The sequence below is a fragment of the Neolamprologus brichardi genome, chromosome 7 (assembly GCF_056152115.1).
Source record: "Neolamprologus brichardi isolate AB-2024 chromosome 7, ASM5615211v1, whole genome shotgun sequence".
In the NCBI taxonomy this organism is placed as follows: Eukaryota; Metazoa; Chordata; class Actinopteri; order Cichliformes; family Cichlidae; genus Neolamprologus; species Neolamprologus brichardi.
In genome coordinates, this window is record NC_142110.1 from 36,739,137 (window position 1) to 36,760,323 (window position 21,187).

At 39.6% G+C, this 21,187-nt stretch overlaps 1 protein-coding gene and 1 pseudogene across 1 annotated transcript; one reads left to right on the forward strand and one right to left on the reverse strand.

The window, feature by feature from the left end:
- The first annotated feature begins 583 nt into the window (after nt 1-583).
- On the forward strand, nt 584-2,119 carry LOC148102129 (uncharacterized). The gene is made up of 2 exons (XM_087843561.1): nt 584-1,160; nt 1,799-2,119. Exons 1-2 carry the CDS (start codon nt 717-719, stop codon nt 2,117-2,119), a joined length of 765 nt encoding a protein of 254 aa, XP_087699687.1. The 5' UTR covers nt 584-716.
- A 5,829-nt stretch (nt 2,120-7,948) lies between these two features.
- LOC148102130 (uncharacterized) lies at nt 7,949-17,611 on the reverse strand (annotated as a pseudogene).
- Between the last annotated feature and the right edge of the window lie 3,576 nt (nt 17,612-21,187).

Genomic DNA, 21,187 nt, shown 5'->3' on the forward strand with positions numbered 1-21,187 from the left:
TAAATAAATTCTAAAAGATAGCTTTTCTGATAACTACAGTCAGTACTCTCCTACTGGCATTAGCGGTGACCTAAGAGGCTTAACCGTAATATTGCTTTGCAGTGTAAATGTTGCAGAAAATGACTGTCTTTTCTTTCTTCCTGTATGCAGATTGACTGTGACGTCAAAGCACTGATGGATGACGCAACTTTGGCAAACTACATTCCCTCGTACGGAGACCGAATTGCCCTCTTCAATTTCTGCAAAAGCAAGCAACCACTGTCAAAAAGAAAACTAGGACTTCTGCAAAAAGGTCACCTCTCAAAGTGAGAGAAACAGTGGCTGACATGTCAGATTTGGATGACTTAATAAGACTGTATTTCAGACTTTCTTTCAGTAACAAAGAAATACTTTCAATTTTAGCACATAGTCATCAGACAATTATAAGTGTTCGAACTCTAAAGAGAATTTGTAAAAGACTTGGGCTTTTTAGAAGGAACAATCAATCAAACTTGGAGGAAGTGCTAGCCTTTGTCCAACAAGAGATCATGACAAATGGACAGATGCAAGGTTATCGTTGGCTATATCTTCATGCAATTCAACATGGATTTGTGGTGTCACAAGATACTGTAAGATGCATAATCAAATTGGTGGACCCTCAAGGTGTGGAACTGAGACGAGCTCGACGGTTGAGAAGACGACAGTACAGCTGCAGAGGGCCAAATGCTCTCTGGCACATGGATGGCTATGACAAGTTGAAACCATATGGTATTGCTATCAGTGGCTGCATAGATGGTTTTAGCTGCTATGTTTTATGGATGGAGGCTTATACCACAAACAATGACCCTAAATTGATTGCAAGTTATTTTCTGAAAACAGTTTCATGCATCAGTGGATGTCCAGAGAGGTTACGTGCTGACCGAGGTACAGAAAATGGTTGTGTCGAACAAATGCAGATGTTTTTACGGAGAAACCACACAGACAGTTTTGCAGGTGAGAAAAGTTTCCTTTACGGAAGAAGTACGGCCAACCAACATATAGAAGGATGGTGGGCTACCCTACGCAAACAGAGTGCACAATTTTGGATGAACTTATTTCAAACTTTTCAGGATGATGGCCACTTCACAGGGGATGTTTTGGACAAAAGTCTTATCCAATTCTGCTTTCTCAATCTTATTCAGGTAAAAGCATGTGCTCATGCTATGTAATGTCTTAGCTGCAAAATTTTTCTTTAATTTAAATATGAATTTTATTTCCATTTTAATATGTCTTGATGCATGCTCAATCAGCCAGGTAAGGATGTTTTTGACAAAACATTTCTCACACTGAAAACGCTACATCCAGATGAACAGAATGAACTTTTGGGATTCCATTTTAATACTTTGATGGAATTGTACTCATGTTATCAGTGGAAGTAACTGCACCTTTCTCAGCACAGGTGCATGGAGTATTACATATGTTTTTTAATGCCACATGGTTTTAATTACTATGGAGTCTGTTACCTAGTGGTCCTTTGGGCACGGTTTCAGAAAGCAATCTTATCATTTGGTTAATTCTCTATTGAAAATATATTGTAGAATCATTGCACACTGAGTATAAAGTGTTGGGCTATCTATTCAACAGTAGAATCATGCAGCACCATTCTGTGTCCATGTGCTGTTTAGTGAAAGTGCTATTTTGTTGTTGCTGCTTGGTTTTACATTAATTAGAGGTCACTTTCTACGTCTCTTGATTAATGAGTTAATAAGCCTCAACTTTGGCTAAATCTACTGGTACATGGCCTGTTTCATATACTTATATTGTGTTGTTTTTCATGTAGGATGAACTTGATGAAGTTGTGAACACATGGAACTCGCACAAAATCCGGCCAAGTGGTAGTGCAGCATCGGGTCGACCAGTAGTAATGTACTCATTTCCAGATCTGCACAGTGCTGAGGATAGACTGAAACCTATTTCTATGGAGGAGATCACTTTGTGTATGGAAGAGTGTAGCCCAAAAGGTCAACACCCCTGTGATGAAACAGTCTTTGAACTGTGTTGTCTGCTTATGGTAGAAAATGAATGGGATGTCCCAGGAGATCCACTTGGTGCTGCGGATCTGTATATTAGGTTAAGAGAAGAAATACTGCAAAGTCTTTAAGAAACTTCAGTGTGTAAATGTACAAATAAATACAAAATATTTATCTTTATCTTGATAACGTGATTTGATAGTAGGTGCCATGTCTTACAGGTACCTTTTATGCAGGTACTTCTGCACTGCATTAAATGAAAGACATCTTTTAGGTGTGACCGAACATGCCATTTTTTAGGTCATTCTCTCAGAATATTGCTGTTTATTTCTGCTGTAATGTAAATTCAGAGTGCTGATAGGAGGTCAGCACCAACTAGTATCATTTTATGTTGATCATAGTAATAAATACAGTTTGGTTGGTATCTCTGTTTTGTTGCCAAAGACTTGGCACACTTTGGATGGAGCAGCTCTCATTTCTAGAAATATCGACAAATTTATTAAACCTCTCAAAACATGACTATCCAGAGTTGGGACCAGGAAGCAGAGTTGCAGTCTTACACGCCTCTCTGCAGCTTCTCTCCTCCTGCTACCCCCCCAAAAACCCATCTCCATAGAGACTGTGTCTGCTTCCAAAAAGACAAAAAACAAACTAAAAACCAGCAACAAACAACTTAAACATTTACAAAGAAAGACAGTATCCACATCTGAACCAAAGAGTAAAACAGTGAAATGTGGATTATTAAATATTAGGTCTCTCTCCTCCAAGTCTCTGTTAGTACATGACTTGATAATTGATCAACAAATTGATTTACTCTGCCTTACAGAAACCTGGTTGCAGCAGGATGATTATGTTAGTTTAAATGAATCAACACCCCCGAGTCATTCTAACTACCAGAAATCTCGAAGCACAGGTCGAGGGGGCGGTGTGGCAGCAATTTTTCACACCAGTCTATTAATTAATGAAAGACCAAGACAGACTTTTAATTCATTTGAAAGCCTGATGCTTAACATTGTCCACCCCAGCTGTGAAACTCAGAAACCAGTCTTACTTGTTATCATCTATCGTCCACCTGGGCCTTACACAGAGTTTCTGTCTGATTTCTCAGACTTTATATCTAATTTAGTTCTGAGCTCAGATAAAATAATTATTGTGGGTGATTTTAACATCCATGTTGATGCTAAAAATGACAGCCTCAACATGGCATTTAATCTGTTATTAGACTCAATTGGTTTCTCTCAAAATGTAAAAGAACCCACCCACCACTTTAATCACACTCTAGATCTTGTTTTAACATATGGCATAGAAACTGAACATTTAACAGTGTTTCCTGAAAACCCTCTCCTGTCTGATCATTTCTTGATAACATTTACATTTACAATAATTGATTACGCAGCAGTGGAGAGTGGACTTTATCAGAGTAGATGTCTTTCTGAAAGCGCTGTAACTAAGTTTAAGAATATAATCCAGCCACTGTTATCATCGTCAATGCCCTGTACCAACACAGAGCAGAGCAGCTATCTGAACGCTACCCCAACAGAGGTCGATTATCTTGTTAATAATTTCACCTCCTCACTACGTACGACTCTGGATACTGTAGCTCCAGTGAAAACTAAGGTCTCTAATCAGAAGTACCTGACCCCGTGGTATAATTCTCAAACACGTACCCTCAAGCAGATGACTCGTAATCTGGAGAGGAAATGGCGTGTCACAAATTTAGAGGATCATCATTTAGCCTGGAGAAATAGTTTGTTGCTTTATAAGAAAGCCCTCTGCAAAGCCAGAACAGCTTACTACTCATCACTAATTGAAGAAAATAAGAACAACCCCAGGTTTCTCTTCAGCACTGTAGCCAGGCTGACAAAAAGTCAGAGCTCTTTTGAGCCAACCATCCCTTTAACGTTAACTAGTGATGACTTCATGAACTTCTTCACAAATAAAATTTTTATCATTAGAGAAAAAATTACCAATAATCATCCCACAGATGTAATATTATCTACAGCTACTCTTAGTACCATTGATGTTAAGTTAGACTCTTTTTCTCCAATTAATCTTTCTGAGTTAACTTCAATAATTACTTCCTCCAAACCATCAACGTGTCTTTTAGACCCCATTCCTACAAAACTGCTCAAAGAAGTCCTGCCATTGATTAATTCTTCGATCTTATATATGATCAACCTATCTCTAATAATCGGCTATGTACCACAGGCCTTCAAGGTGGCTGCAGTTAAACCTTTACTCAAAAAGCATCTCTAGACCCAGCAGTCTTAGCTAATTATAGGCCAATCTCCAACCTTCCTTTCATATCAAAAATCCTTGAAAGAGTAGTTGTCAAACAGCTAACAGATCATCTGCAGAGGAATGGTTTATTTGAAGAGTTTCAGTCAGGTTTCAGAGTTCATCACAGCACAGAAACAGCTTTAGTGAAGGTTACAAATGATCTTCTTATGGCCTCTGACAGTGGACTCATCTCTGTGCTTGTCCTTCTTGACCTTAGTGCAGCATTCGATACTGTTGACCATAATATCCTATTAGAGCGATTAGAACATGCTGTAGGTATTACAGGTATTGCACTGCAGTGGTTTGTATCATATCTATCTAATAGACTCCAATTTGTGCATGTAAATGGAGAGTCCTCTTCACACACTGAGGTTAATTATGGAGTTCCACAGGGTTCAGTGCTAGGACCAATTCTGTTTACATTATACATGCTTCCCCTAGGCAGCATCATTAGAAGACATAGCATACATTTTCACTGCTATGCAGATGACACCCAGCTCTATCTGTCCATGAAGCCAGATAACACACACCAATTAGTTAAACTGCAGGAATGTCTTAAAGACATAAAGACCTGGATGGCCACTAACTTTCTGCTTCTTAACTCAGATAAAACTGAGGTCATTGTACTCGGCGCTGAAAAGCTTAGAAATATGGTATCTAACCAGATTCTTACTCTGGATGGCATTACCTTGGCCTCCAGTAACACTGTGAGGAACCTTGGAGTCATTTTTGACCAGGATATGTCCTTCAACGCACATATTAAACAAATATGTAAGACTGCGTTCTTCCATTTGCGCAACATCTCTAAAATTAGAAATATCCTGTCTCAGAGTGACGCTGAAAAACTAGTTCATGCATTTATTACTTCCAGGCTGGACTACTGCAATTCATTATTATCAGGATGTCCAAAAAACTCACTTAAAAAAAGCCTTCAGTTAATCCAAAATGCTGCAGCAAGAGTCCTGACAGGGACTAGAAAGAGAGAGCATATTTCTCCTGTTTTGGCTTCCCTTCATTGGCTTCCTGTTAAATCCAGAATTGAATTCAAAATCCTGCTCCTCACATACAAGGTCTTAAATAATCAGGCCCCATCTTATCTTAATGACCTTGTAGTACCATATCACCCTATTAGAGCACTTCGCTCCCGCTCTGCAGGCCTACTTGTTGTTCCTAGAGTATTTAAAAGTAGAATGGGAGGGAGAGCCTTCAGTTTTCAGGCCCCTCTTCTGTGGAACCAGCTTCCAGTTTGGATTCGGGAGACAGACACTATCTCTACTTTTAAGATTAGGCTTAAAACTTTCCTTTTTGCTAAAGCATATAGTTAGGGCTGGACCAGGTGACCCTGAATCCTCCCTTAGTTATGCTGCAATAGATGTAGGCTGCCGGGGGATTCCCATGATGCATTGAGTTTTTCCTTTCCAGTCACCTTTCTCACTCACTATGTGTTAACAGACCTCTCTGTATTGAACCATATCTGTTATTAATCTCTGTCTCTCTTCCACAGCATGTCTTTATCCTGTCTTCCTTCTCTCACCCCAACCGGTCGCAGCAGATGGCCCCGCCCCTCCCTGAGCCTGGTTCTGCCGGAGGTTTCTTCCTGTTAAAAGGGAGTTTTTCCTTCCCACTGTCGCCAAAGGGCTTGCTCATAGGGGGTCATATGATTGTTGGGCTTTTCTCTGTATCTTTGAAGCGCCTTGAGGCGACATTTGTTGTGATTTGGCGCTATATAAATAAAATTGAATTGAATTGAATTGAATTGCCAGACATGTGCATAGTATATAAAATATAAACTGACCAGCTCCCTGCTCATTGTTTTCTGTATCAACCTTTAATCTAAATATTCATGGCTGGAAACCCAGGCACCAGCATATGATATGCTAAGTGTCCGGGTTATCTGTGGTAGTTTCAGAAAACCATAGTAGCATTAACAATTCTAGGTCTTGACAACAGCATGTTTTTATAAACGTATCATTGTTAATATTTAAAGTCGTTATGCCTTTTGGGGAGCTTTTAGTGCAATTATATTAAAGCAAAGCTATTATAATCATTTACCCATATGAAGATCCATCACCTAATTATTATTGTATTTCACTTCTGTTAGTTGTAAGATATTTTAGCTGGTTTTCATGTAAAATGACCATGAGTCATTGCTATACTGATTCAGTGTGAGCTGTTGTATACAAGGCTCCTTCATGACATGAATCCTAAAATTATAAGAAACATACCAAAAATATTTTGACTTTTATTTGTAGTATCCCAGCAACAATGTAACAAAACAGTTCCTGCAAGTGGAACCAAGTTATTGTCCCATTAAGTGCAACATGTTTTACATTTATATTTGTGTATCTTTATGAAATGTTTGAAATTAAAAATAAATGGTATTCTTCCATGTTACTGAGTTCATGTGTGGCAGTCTCTTGAATTCTGGCATGTTCAAATAGATAAGGAGCTTGATGAACATATTCAAAACAACAATACAAATGTACTGTGTACAGCAACATTTTATTGGAAAAAGTTTACAAGAAACCTGTTCTTGCCACTGCCAATAACATGGCTAAAACACATAACCATATAAGCTGCCCTGTAACAAGAATGACTCAACAAACAAACTTATAGATCTCATACAGTCTTGTTATGCATCAGTATACATCAGTGACTTACTGTAAAGATCATGAACACTGGCTATTGTGGTATCACATATTCCTTCGGTGTCATCTATGGTATAGAAATAAAAACAAGTGTGAATGGTTGAGAACATACATGCATACAAATAAAAATGCATAATTTCTCACAGTAACAAGACATTTTTTCAGGTGTTAAGATTAATACTATATCTGAGAACATGACAATTTGGCATTACAAAAGGATGCCTGAATAATCACAGCACTTGACCACTGCACTGAACTGTACAGTGTTTATTTATGATCTCAGTAATCAATAACCGTCTTCAAAACAGACTGAATCCTTTAAGCAGCTTGAATCAATTTGATGGATGAATAACAGGTATGCTTAGAAACAATATGACATTAAGAAAATACTGGAATTTTAAAAAATATTTTCACCAACTTTAAATGGAACCTTTGTAATCAACAACAAATGCCAAACTTTGATACCTTAACCTACCTTAACTAAAAATTGCATATACTGTAAAGTATAATATTTTCAGACATGACAAATGCTAAAGTATAAAATTGTACTTATTCCTTTTACAATACAGTGTTGCATAACAGCATTACTTTTACGTTATAACTATGTTCAGTTTTAGCCCTGACCTAATAAGAAAATCTGAATGAATTAGTCTTACTACTAATTACTTACAAAAGTATTTGACTGTGCTGAGCTCTCACACCACACATGGTGCATTAAAGAAAGTTTAAGAGCAGTTTAATTATAGTTTATAGAGCTTTAGTATTCTTTCTTCATGCTTTTGCTGAAGGTTTCTGTCTTACAGCTGGAAAGCTTGGATTTGGTGAAGACAGCTCTGGATATGGTAGTAAACAGTGTACCCGTTCGTTTTGTTTTGTGACTGTATCATGTAAAACTCAAAATGATAAAAGAAAATGAAATATTAGCCAAAACTGGACTTCTAACAGAAATGAGAAACTTCTCTCTAATTAAAAAAAGTATACTGTATAAGTTCAAAATACATAAAAATACATATTCCTAACATCTCTTTACAGTTATGCTCTAGTGTGCATGAGCAGTTCAAATGTAGCGCATTGCTGTGAGAGTCTAAACAATGTCCATCACCCAGACATTACTTTCAAGAACTGCATTAAATTCAGAACGAAAATCTGGGAAGTTTTCATAGCTGTTAGCTAGCTGCAGAACATTCCCACACCTGTGTCCGACTGGTCTTCTTGTAAACTCTGTCATATCTTGAAATTCCACATAAATACTGTTTGTCACTATAAGGTCAGATCCGGTGCAGAAACGCATAATTTCTGAAGTTTAATGTTATCCAGCTCTCTGATGAATCTTTTGAGATGATTTGTCACTTCTTTTTGTTGTGGAGTCAAATCCACAGCAAATTTCAGTAGCGGGCACACTTTTTTTGAAGTTGGTTGCAGTTCAGAGAATAACTTGGTCAGTCCCTCTGGACTGAGGGAGATATGGGGGTCGATGATCTCCCTCCAGCAGTCAATAACAAACACTGGTTTTTGGACAAGCTCTTTGTGTGCTATTTGATCAAGGATTGTAGGAAGAGTCTCAGCAGTGATTCTTTTTCTACAGCCATAACTGTCAAGAACTTCCACAAGATCATCCAAGTCAACTGCAGAGAAATCTTTTACTGCTTCCATCAAAACATCACATTCTTGGCTGCTGACGAATGTATCCACAATGTATCCATCCTATCTCAACATTTCGTGTTCTTTTTGCTTCTTTGTCTGTCTTATTCCTGCATCTGTATGTGAAGTGTTCTCCTTTGGACTTTCTTTTATGGTTTTTATTTTCTCACGAAGTTTTTGCAGAAGTCCTAGTTTTCTTTTTGACAGTGGTTGCTTGCTTTTGCAGAAATTGAAGAGGGCAATTCGGTCTCTGTACGAGGGAATGTAGTTTGCCAAAGTTGCGTCATCCATCAGTGCTATGACGTCACAGTCAATCTGCATACAGGAAGAAAGAAAAGACAGTCATTTTCTGCAACATTTACACTGCAAAGCAATATTACGGTTAAGCCTCTTAGGTCACCGCTAATGCCAGTAGGAGAGTACTGACTGTAGTTATCAGAAAAGCTATCTTTTAGAATTTATTTATTTATTTAGGACAGTGCATGTTAATGAACATAAATGTATAAAAAAAAATTACATGAATGTAAACATACCAGATCTATTTTATGCCGGGCGAAACACAATAATGAAAGAAGCAAACTAAGGCATAGCCTTTCAGTAAATAATAAATCCTCTCCTGTATTTAAAAAAAAGCAGGACTTGATTGGTTATGATGTAGGTAGTACGTCTTCCAAGGATGTTCTACGACACTGTGGTGGCGTCTGCTGTCTTTTATGTTGTGGTCTGCTGGAGTGGTGGAATGGCAACGGACAACACCTCCACGCTCTCTGCATGAGACTGTACGACCACTGAGCAGCTCGATCAGCAGTAGACTTTTGTGTACACGCTTGTGTACATATATCTGTACATATGAATGTTACTTATGTATGCAGGACTATAACGCAGAGTCATAAATACACAGTCAATTTAGTCATTTAAGCAAAGGTATTACACATAGAACACAAAGTAACATTGTAAATCAGTCTTTAGCACAATATCGGGATTATTTCGTTATTTATTTATTTATTCTTGTGTTTATGCGAACAATATGCCTGATTTGCGACTTTCTGCACTTCTATTGGTTGTGCGAAAAAACGTCACGTCACTCCGAGGTCAAAGTTTAACGCGGCAGCGCTCCTCAGCCAGCACTTTTTATTTTATTGTTCTATAAAAAAATCAAATACTGTATTAAGTTTATTTTTTACCGTTAGTGAACTGTAGTGTAGCCCACCATTTCCACACGTAGGCGTTAAGTGCACTGGGCAGCTCAAAGTATAAGATATGATTTCCTTCTTGAGCTGACATACATTACACAGTGCAGGAGAACGATGATGTCATTCTGACGTTATAAACAGTTAACAGTTTGCTCATTTCTTCCGACACTGTACCACTAATGTATACACACAGTTACATGCACTACATTAGTTTGTGTTAGCTAACATGTTGTGAGGGGATCGTCAGTCGGCCACCGTCAGAACAACAACCGGGGCTGTGTATGAACGCCACCCATTTTTCTGAGTGAAATATCTGCATAAACATTCATTACAGTTTCTCCCCTCCGCTGTACTAAGTGTAACTTACTTGTACACATCAAATATATCAGTGATATTGGCAGGCGGCTAGCATCTGTAACACAGCTCCGCTTAACTGCCTTGAAAAACTCTGAAATAGTAGAACAATAAAATAAAATGCAACGAACCCATCTGGGATGATCCTGCGATCAACAACAGTTAAAACGTCAATTCACCTAGTATACTGTAACATCGTGAAACACGTTCATTCCTATATAACATTATAAGCTAACAAGCATGCTAACCGCTAACCGTAACTGTACCGTAACTGTTTTCCTGTAAAAATAGTAGACACCAAACTATCTCTCTTTTTGTTACTCACCTTCTGCTCTTCCATTAATAAAATAGCATCTTCGGGGACCCCTCGGCCACGCAAAAAATCACTTATATCCACCATATTTAGTGAATTAGTTCTCCACCTGCCAAACTGGACAAATCGCTGTCACTGAAGCTGGAAGCCTGCAGGTGCCCACCTCAAGATTCTGAGATTAAAGTCAGAATTCTGACTTTAATCTCAGAATTCTGAGAAAAAAGTCAGAATTCTGAGATTAAAGTCAGAATTCTGAGATTAAAGTCAGAATTCTGAGAAAAAAGTCAGAATTCTTTTTTTTTTTCCAGTGTCCCTAATCCTCTTCCGTATTGTCCTTTGTCATGCTGCACTGTCATTTAATTATTAGCATTATTTTAGCTTTAGCATTAGCCTTCCTCCATTTTGTAACTAAGGGCGACTGTGTTTGTTTACTATGAACAGCCATGTTTGATCTGGATGAGCTCCTCCACCATCTTGGGTCTTCCATCTTCTTGTCTCCAGAGGCAACCAATCCGTGTTCAGCTGGACCACCATTTTGGATCTTGATGAGCACCGTCAGACATTTTGTTCATACTAGATAAATGGCCACCATTTTGTGAGTTTAAGAATCCTGATCTATTTAACTTATTTTTAATATTCAAAGAGAATATTGCCTGGCCTCTCTGTAACCTGAAAATGTCCAACATATCACGCATATTGAGGGACACTGCCAGTGAGATGGAGCGGAGGGCAGAGACTGTTTCGTCGACAGAAGAACTGTCATCATCATCCGCGCCGCCAAGACCCCCTGTTGACGGTAAAATGTGTTCCATGTATTCATGTACATTTAGGCTAATGATAAAATGCTAATCCATTGTTAAAATGTTCAGTACTTGACTGAAGTTTTTAACCTTTGGCTTGTGCTGACTCATTAAAATCTATAGTAGAAGCTTTAGCTAGCTATCGATCCAGCAAATATACCAGGTCATATCTGCTCACTGCACAACTTCAAAATAAACTGTAATCAGGTCGATGTCATGCTGTTTCTGTATATATTATAGCTCTTGTCATTTTCTTAAAAGTGACAAATGTAGACGAAATTGGTGTAAATAAGCACATAATTGCATATTTTTAACCAATAAAAAAGATTATGACATGTTTTGCAACAGATGTCTGTGCTTGTTTCTTAGTTAGGTCCATGCTCCATCTCGCATTCATCATGCGTCTTAGGTCTGCGTCTCGGTGCTTCATTTTTTTATTGTGACAGTCTAGCATCCCATGCTTCCTCCTGTCTTGTCAACTTTTTTCCTTGTCCCAGCTATGTACCCTTTGTGTTTCGTTTTCCCTCGTCACCCTCATGTGTTTTTAGGTCTGCTGTCATTCATTCATTGTCAGGTTGTCTGTTATGTTCACACCATGTCTCCATGTTTCCACGCATCCATGCCAGCATTTCATGTTTAAGTTTGTCACATTTATTTTCCTAGTTCCTCAGTTTATGTTTAGTGTCGTGTCGAGTTGTTTTCCCTAACCCTTAGTTTTTTATTCTTTATCAGCCAAAAAGACTGCTGGCTTTTTGTTAAGAATGTTTGCCTATATGTGTGTGCACTTGGGTCCACTACTTTGCACTCTACACGGTCTGCCGACCTTGACAAGTAGTGTCTTAAGCTACCTAGACTAGTATTATTGGGGCCTACTATTTTTAACCAATTATTAAACTTGCCTGTCTCCAGATTTAACGTAAACAATTAAAGTACACAATACCATTTTGTCTGTATTTTGTCATATCAAACATCTGTTTTTGATCACAGCAAACAAAAATTTTCAGTAACTGAAACATTCATAGGAATTTAAATAATACATTAAATTACTTATTATTATTTAATTAATTATTAATTAAAGAACTTTACACAGTGCATTTGAAATACAATAACATATCTTTTGGTTTTTTTCCAGCTGAAGTATGCAGAATATTTGCCTCATATGGTAACAAGGTCCCTGGCAACCCTTCCATTGCTGCACGACGTCGATCTACATACACAAGATCTTATTTCTGTTTGTCCAAGATTGATCAGACTACAGCACCGACAAGAGAAGAAAAAGAATTTCTTAGTGCTGCTGGCATTGGGGAGCAAAGAATTACCTTTTTTGGTAATTTGTTATATAATAGTTGTTGGTTGATGAGCCACTCTTATATCCCCTCAAAAATAATTGTAATTCCCTCCAAATTGTTTTACAGGTGATGAAGCCAGTGCAGAGGAATTTCGAAGTCATATTCTGGTTGCCTACCCAAAACTAAATGGCTGTGGAGGGTTTGAGCTTTTAAAAGTTTCTGGGTTAACAAGGAGCAAAAAGCTCTCTCTAATACCTTGCCCAAGGACAGGGTATACCATAAAGTCTGTCAGGATACATATCAAACAGTCCCTCATCTACATCTGTCCGATGCAAAAGAACATCGACACAACTCCTGTAAGTCATAACTTACACTAGGTTATTCTGTGGAGATACTGTTATACAGATAATGTTCTTTGTGTTCTGTGTGTATGACTGAATGTAGTGTAAAGCGCTTTGGGGTCCTTAGGAACTAGAAAAGCGCTATACAAATGCAGGCCATTTACCATTGTGGATGCCGCTCAGGTGTCTCTGTGTTCCCTGCAGCTACACTGCAGACCACGCCACACTAACACTCAACTGTTCGTTTATTAGATGGAGAATGTGCACCCGTGACCTTGGAGAATGTCCTGGAATTTGTTTCTGGATCCCCTTCAATACCCCCAAATGGCTTTCTTATGCAGCCCACAATAGAGATTCTTCCAGAGGATTCTGGCAACATTTTTCCTGAGGCAAATACATGTAACATTGTTTTGAAATCTACAGTGCACAAAGACTACGAATCATTTAAAGCACAAATGTGCAATGCTTTGAGCACCAACATTTGGCATGGCATAGATGGACACCATTTACATTGTCCATTTTGAATACTTTACAGTGCAGATTTTCAGTTATTGCTTCTAACCATTTTATGTTTCATATAGCACTATTATGAAAGCTATGATTGTAAGAAGTAATAGTTCTACACTGAAACTAAATACTTTAGTGTTGTTGAAGGTTTGAAGTTTTATAGACGGGTATCAACAGAAAGTAGAAGTAAAAAGCAAGACCTACATAACCGGCCTTTTTGTAGTCAAGACAGTGGTTGTCCAGTTAGTATTGACGTGACCTTTTCTGTTTTAGTTTGTGAAAGTCCTAACATAACTTGGTGTATTTAAACTGTCATTGCATCCCATGCTGTTTGTGCTTAAATGCACCGTGTCTTTGTATGGTAGTTATTTACCATGTAAAATATTTAACACTTTCAAAATGTTTTCTTAAATCCAACAAGCTTGGTTGTTGTTAAAGGTGTATTCCCTCATTGGAAACATCCAATTGCTGTTTTTGAATTGCTAAATTCATCTGATGTTATGGAAACAATTTGAAAATGTCTGTTATGCATCTTCACATATTTCTCAAAAGGTTGTACACCGCATCACAGTGTTCTCAAAGAAATGTCAGTGTTGCTATTTGTATAGTTATTTACTGTTCAAAACTATTTTAAATCAAAGGAAATAAAACAGTTTTGGGATAATTACAACTGTCTTTACTGTCTTCATCTGGAGTCAGAGCAAAGCTTCCAGAGAAAATGGCATCATGATTTATTTCAAAAAAATTAAATAAAGACTGCTTAGACTCAAAGGAGTAGGTTACACTCAGAAAACTGGGGCAGAGCTCACCTGTGGGCTCCTGCCCTTGGCCCACACACCTGGTCGCAATCACACACCTGTGGCTCATCACCTGAGAGCGTTCCAGTTCCTTTATAGGATGGCAGCTGTTTCTCGTCGCTGGACCATTGCCGACTCGTCAGTGTAAACCCCAGCTCACTCGTGTTTTTCTCAGCAATCTTCCTATAGTAATCACGTGAACGCAGATTATGTTTTGTCACTCTTAATTAACTGAAGCCTTTCATTTAACTACCAGATAAACAAATTGTTGCTCTCTTTCTGGCCAGACACTGCTATCGTGTTGTTAGTATTTAACAAATAAAAATGCAGACATAAGTGTACACTAGTTTTTTTAGTAACTCTCTCACATAACTAACATAGACAACCCCTAAACATGTTTGTACTCTCTGCTCATATTGTGAACATATTCATATGAAATCATTACTTGCTTTGGAAATAACTTCTTTTAATATTGAATTATATTAGTGCATGTTAATATACAGACTGCAAATGGCTCCTGGGCTGTGAGTTTAAAACACCTGTTAGAAACCATGGTTGCCAAAATCATTTTAGTTCACTAGCTACATGCCAACTGATCATATGAGCCGTATACCAGCAATGATACAACAATATAAAGAAAAGAAGAAGTTTATGTTCTTGTGAAGGACAACAAGTACATTTAGAAAGCATGTCAGTTTATGTGAAAATGTAATTAAGAATTTGTTTTAGAACACTTAGCAATAGAAGGTTAATGTGATTGTAAAAAAACCAATGCATAGCAATACGTCAAAGACATCTGGCAGACTTTGACTGAACGGACTCTAGAGGGGATACCGTAATGCTGTACTGCAGTCATGAAACTCTCCAGGACAGTTTGGGCTCTGTTGTTGTTTGTAGCAGTGAGGTAAACAATGAGTCTGGAAAATCCATCAATGCCACCATGCACAACAACTCTCCATCTGCAAAAATAAAAATACTGTAACTGTCACGGTTCTGGGTCCGTTGGACACAGTATTTTGAGTTCCTTATGTTTTGGTTTAATTTTGCATCAGGGATTGTTTTCTTGTTGTGTTAAGGATTATGCTGTGTATTATTAGTTTCATGTCTCTGTTTATTTGTGTTTAGGATTTGTTCTTTGGTTGTGTCTGCTTTGTATTGGTCTAAGTTCCATGTGTCATTTTCTGTCTGTCTCTCAATGTCGAGTCTGCGTCTTAGTGTGATGGTTCCTGTTTTACTTTGAAGGTCTGTGTCTCATGTGAGTGTATCCTACTTTGCTCCCTGTCTCGTCAGTTCTGATTTCTCCCAGCTGTGCTCTCCTTCTGTGTCTCATTCCCCTCGTTACTACCCAGTGTATTTAAACCCTGTGTTTCTCTGAGTCAGTGTCGCGTCGTCCCTCTTGATGTGTGGGTCTCCCTGTGTCTCCCCGTGAGTCTTAGTTTGTTAATTCCCTGTGTGTTTTAGTTTGTTTTTCCTGCCACCAAATAAAGCTGTGATTTTGAGTTCATCCCCTGAGTCTGAGTCCTGCATTTTGGGTCCTACTCCTGCTTGCCACACTGCACTCCATGACAGTAACTTGAACAGACCTTCCAGAGAGACTGTAATTGTTGAAATGCAAAAAATAAACAAAGTTGCTGAGAATGTCAGCTCTTGTAAATGCCCTATACATATTAAGGATGCAGACAACACTACACATTCAGAAGGGATTCTGAATGATTTAACCAACTGGTTAAGTCAATGAAAGAAATGCTCGGTCTTAATTTTAAATAAATACACATATCATATCAGCTTGTTGATTATGGGGACCCATGATCTGTAATAGTTATACCAGTGACATTTAAACAATTTAGGTTTCACACAGGATAAGAAGTTTACAAACAAGCACTTAATTTGCACTTAATTTGCTGCTTAATTAGTTTTTCAGTTCTTAAAGAGGACAAATGACAGAGGAGAAAATCCACATTACGTGAACTCCCACTTCCTATATACACATTTTTAAAATGAAGTTGTTAATCCAACTGCTAATCCACATGTTAATCCCTGAGCGAACAGGAAAGGGAAATGGATTTTGAAATGAAGTTTATTAAAGTGGATTTTGAAAATGTTTTTTGAAATGAAGACCTATCCTGGGAGAGGCCCACGGGACTAATAAACTGAAAAAATCAGTTTATTAAATTGGAATTCAAAAATGAATTTACAAATGCAGATTTTATTCTACAATTCATTAATTAAGCACAGGATTTTTTATTTCGATGCGCGTGGCTCTTGTGGTCCTCCATAAGAAAGAGAGAGAGAGAGAGAGGAGAAGGAAGAGTCAGGAGGGGTCCGCCCACCAGGCAGGGTCCCCTCCCCGCCGGATCGGGCTGTCACTCATCCTCCCCTCCACCTCCAAGAGATAGATAGACAGAGGGGAGAGAAGAGTGATGAAATAGTATAAATCTATTTAAATTGAATGAACTCTTGGTTAGGGTATCCTATGGTTAAGTTTAGGGATTACAGTCCTGGGTAGGGTAGTCTTTGGTTAAGGTTAGAGATTAAAGTCCTGGATGATGGTATTGTCCTAGTTTGTTGAAATTACTTAAATTGATCTATTTATTTCCATCTGGGCTTTCCATAATAAAACAATTGAAAAGCAAGATATTGTTGTTGTATAGTAAATTATCCCTCATATTTAGTGGTCTACTTTATTACTCACCTGTGGTTTCATTTTTAAAGGGCAAGTGAGGCCCTGTTAGGTTCAATCTGAATCTAACGGGTCTCCGTGACTTTGTTAACTTGTAACGTTGTTCATTTTTATCTTGATTTTGATAATAAAGTTGTCCAAAAGTAAGCATTCCAGTTGTACAGTTGATTTTCCTTCACATTTAGTGTCCTACTTCATTACTAACCTGCATTTTAAACTTCAAAGAGCAAATAACGCCCAATCTGGGTTAAATTAAATCTAACGTATATCCGTGATTTTGCAAATTCCTCATATTAATCTATAATCATGTAAGCTTCTGTAATTTAAAAGCATTACTACTATTATACAGTTATTTCCCCTTCATTTGTTCTCTATATTTGCTGTCCTGTATCCTTGCTTACCTGTACTTTAACCTTTCTTTATTATTAACCTTCATTTTAAACTTTAAAGAGTAAACAATGCCATGCCTGGGTTAAACTGAATGTAACGTATATCCGTGATTTTGCAAATTTCTGGTATTAATTTATAATAATCTAAGCTTGTATGAATTAAAAAATATTACTACTGTTATACAGTTGTTTCTCCTTCATTTGTATATTTGTTGTCCTGTATCCTTGCTTACCTGTACTTTAATCTTTAAATGAGGCTCCCTCTTCGACTTGTGTCCGCCATGTCTACCATGTGCTCTGGCTGTTTGGCTTCCTGGTTCCCATCATGTTCCATGCTGGTATCCAGGGCAACCACTTTTGTGTCCATGAACCGCCATTTTAAATCCGCCATCTTGCGTCTATGGTAACTATTTAGTTTACAGTCGCCATCTTGGGCCACTAGTGCCTGAGCTCAGCGTTGACAAGTTAAAAACATTATAAAAATTAGCTCCCGGATAGCTTTCTATTTGAATCTGACCATTTCTGGTCCTATTTAGGTTCGAGTCTCCTAGAAAAACCACAGGTTTATTAACCCTGATTTTCCAGTCTTGTAGCTTACGGCTCACCCGCGCTCGGTGGTATGTTGGCGTGTGCCACCCCCACGGTCTCTGTCCCGGCCCCCGCCCCGGTCACTTCCTCATCCCCTGTGGACTCTCGCCGGCTGCGTCCCTCCGCTCTCTTTTTCGGCCCCACGGTTTTAAACTCATCAGCAGAGCCATTGCTTTCACTGACATCCTCGCTCAGGTGGAGTTTTCTTTTAAGATCTGCGCAGTCCAATGAGTCACAGCTCAAATTGCCCACTTGTTCCTGCTGTTGCAGGACCTCTATCGTCATTTCTCCCACTTCTTTTCCACCTGTTTGAGCACAGGTTTTAATTTTAAACAGTTTTTGCTGTTTCGCTACGGGCCTTTTTGTTGTAGACGTGTAACGGAGTTAAAAATACATCAGAAAAACATGCACTTACCTGTTCTTAATTATTATTTTAAGTGTGAATTTTATCATTTTTTTTATTATATTTTATTTTGAAAACCCAGAAACCGGATCTCACTCTAACGTTTAGAAGCTGCTACGGCTTCCGCTCCTCACAGCGCGCGCTTGCACTGTGAGGGTAAGTTCTGTAATGAAAGGCTCTGGCATTTTTATGGTTTCTGGGGTGAATGTTGTTACATAAGTTGTACATGTCGATGTATATAGGTTCATATTGATATTAGAAAGTTTCTGTGTAACCGAAACAAAGGCTGGTTGCTGTTAAACAGTGTTTCTGCTGTATTTATGCTCTTTGGCAGTAAGCTTTTGTCAGCCCTCTAGTGGTTGCTGCGCATAGCAGGAAATGTGTTTGATTTACTGTTTTTCTGTGCTTTTTGTGATGTTGTTTTACATTGTAGGAGCTACAATTGCTAGTACGATCAGAAGACACCTGTTGAGTGTGTTTTGTGTCTTCTGCAGGAATAAATTGTGAAAAGCCAACCTTTCTGAGCGTCTGTGATTTTTGAAGAGCTGGAAGCGTTACAGACGCAGCCGGCATGTTCGTTCGGTCACCTGCGCGAGGCGAGGAAAAAGGACCTGAAGGTGCAGGCCGAGGCGGCAACGCGCCCGGAGCAATCAGGGAGGATTCACGGCACACGGCAGTCACGGGGCATGCAGAGGGAGAACACAGAGAGGCAGGCAAAATGTCATCATTCTCATCCAAATCCACCGCAACGTGTGATCTAATCCCTCTCGCTTCACCCACTACGTCCCCACTCTCCCCTGTCTCCCCCCCACCCTCCCCCATTTCAGCATTTACTCCCCCGAGGGCACCCAAACGGACCGGCGCACGGGCATCCGCTTTCTGAAGCTCACTTAACTGTCACTGGGAAAAAGGAAAACGACATCGTTTTCCTTTTTCCCAGTGACAGGTTTTTCTGATAAAATGCATTTTGTTTATTATTGCTGCTAGCACCACAGCCCTCCACAATTGTAGGTAAAGCCTCATTCTCATCCCTCCAATTAATTATTACTGACTCCGGTTCCTCCCTCCTCTCCATCTCACTCTGTCCCTCCGTGCGCTCAGCCTCAGATCGGGCCCCCCCTCCACCTTCCTCCCCTGGTGAATCAAGGAGAGTCTCCACAGGTGACATTGTGGATGCTCTCAAACGGGCCCCGTATCTTTTTAAAGCCCACCCCTTCGCTACCTGGAGCGACACCACATTCTTTTTAATCCCATTTAAGGCCTGAATGATACTATCATAATGTTCATAAAGTATGTCCGTGTTCTTGGCCATCCAGGAGTCCGTATTCTGCTCGAGCCGCACCCTGACTTTTTCTGTAGGTGCAGCCGGCTTAATAAGATTAGAAAGTCTGGACACCTGTCTCACCATTCCCCTGGGATATAAACCTGTGTCACGTGCCTCTTCAATCACCCCTTTATGGTGCACTGTCTGGATTAACTTAAAAATGTCCTTCGCGCACTTTTCTCTGTATCTAGCGCACGATTTAACCCCGGGGCAGCTACATACCCTCCCGGTTTCCCAAAGCGTCTCAAACCCGGACGACCCGGCTTTCCCAATCCCTCCCTTTGCCTCGTCTCATCCCGACCCCCAGCGTGCATAACCAGACCAATATCACCCAGACTTTCCCCTAAGGGTTCAGAAATGTCTGCTTGAACCTTGTGTCTGTTAGTGGGGAGCTCACCTGTGTTTCCTCGCGGTCGCTGAGCCACTCGGTTTATGCTTGGTGATCTCTGCCTTCTCCGAGCTCTCCTCTGGTGGCGTGGAAACGTCCACCCGCCGTCCTGCATCTCTTCGCCTTGCTCCCGCGGCGTCCTCATATGATGTGCCTCCATCCTGCACCTAAACACTCTTATCGCAGGTAGTGGCTCCACCGATCACGGGAGTCCCCATTACAGTGTCTGTTGATCGGCAGGAACTCAAAGAAAAGGTGGTTAACTCGCACACCGATGCCTCGTTCTGTCCACACGCCACCTCTGTCTCGGATTAGAGTTCACGAGGAGAATACAACAGGTGGAAAAAGAGCTCCCCACTTAACAGTTTTCTTTAAAAAAGTCAGTTAAAAATATAATTAGTCTCCAGCTGTGTGACCGGGCTAAACATTGTCATTAACGCCCGTCACTGCGTCCCCCCCTCTCTATGCGTTTGGACCTTTCGTCCACACGTAAACGGCGTTTCGAATCACCGAAAACTCCTTTTTTGCGTTTACGTGTGGACGAGGAATACAGAGTTCGTCACGTCAAAGGTATGTGCCTTTTTCACGCCACGCTGTGGCCACGTTATTGTTTACATGAGATGAATTGCAGAATGATAGAGACAAAATCCTGTTAATCTGACTGTCTGCAGGTTTTACACACAGTTACTGTCCCTCTGTTTACAAAGGCAGAGGCGTCACGCTGTCATTATTTTACATGTAGTTGTTTTTTTCCTGTGTAATAATGTTCAACATCAATACATTTTTCAAAAAATGCCTCTCTGTGCAAAATGGGTTCAAAAGCATAAACAGCTGTGGGATCCTGTTTGTCTGTAAGTTAAACAGCCCAGTGCTGCTCCCGACTCAGGGAAACCAACCCTGCAGGGAGACCTACCTCAGCACCTGTGCAGGTGAAGCCAAAGGGAAGATTTGCTTCATCATATTTTCTAGTCTTTGGCTCAGAATGAAGTTGATTTGGAAACATATTCAGCGATGCTTCATCTCCTGCTTTGCGTTTGTGTGGGAGCCCCGTGCCAGCAGTGTCCAAGCGTTTTTTTTTTTTCCCTTTTCAACCCCCCCCCCCGCAATGGCTCTGCGCCCCCCCCCCTAGGGGGCAGGCCCCACACTTTGGGAAGTTCTGCATTAGAAATTTAACGATGTTAATATTTTACTTTCTGCATGTTTTCTCCACGTCCAAAGTTTTTTTTTCTTTGTCGCTCTCCACTAGATTTGAATAATGCACATG

Coding starts and splice junctions, on each gene's coding strand:
- LOC148102129 (XM_087843561.1), top strand. CDS start 717: ATGGATGGCTATGACAAGTTGAAACCATATGGTATTGCTATCAGTGGC. Junction 1,161..1,798: donor GCTTTCTCAATCTTATTCAG/GTAAAAGCATGT, acceptor TTTTTCATGTAG/GATGAACTTGATGAAGTTGT.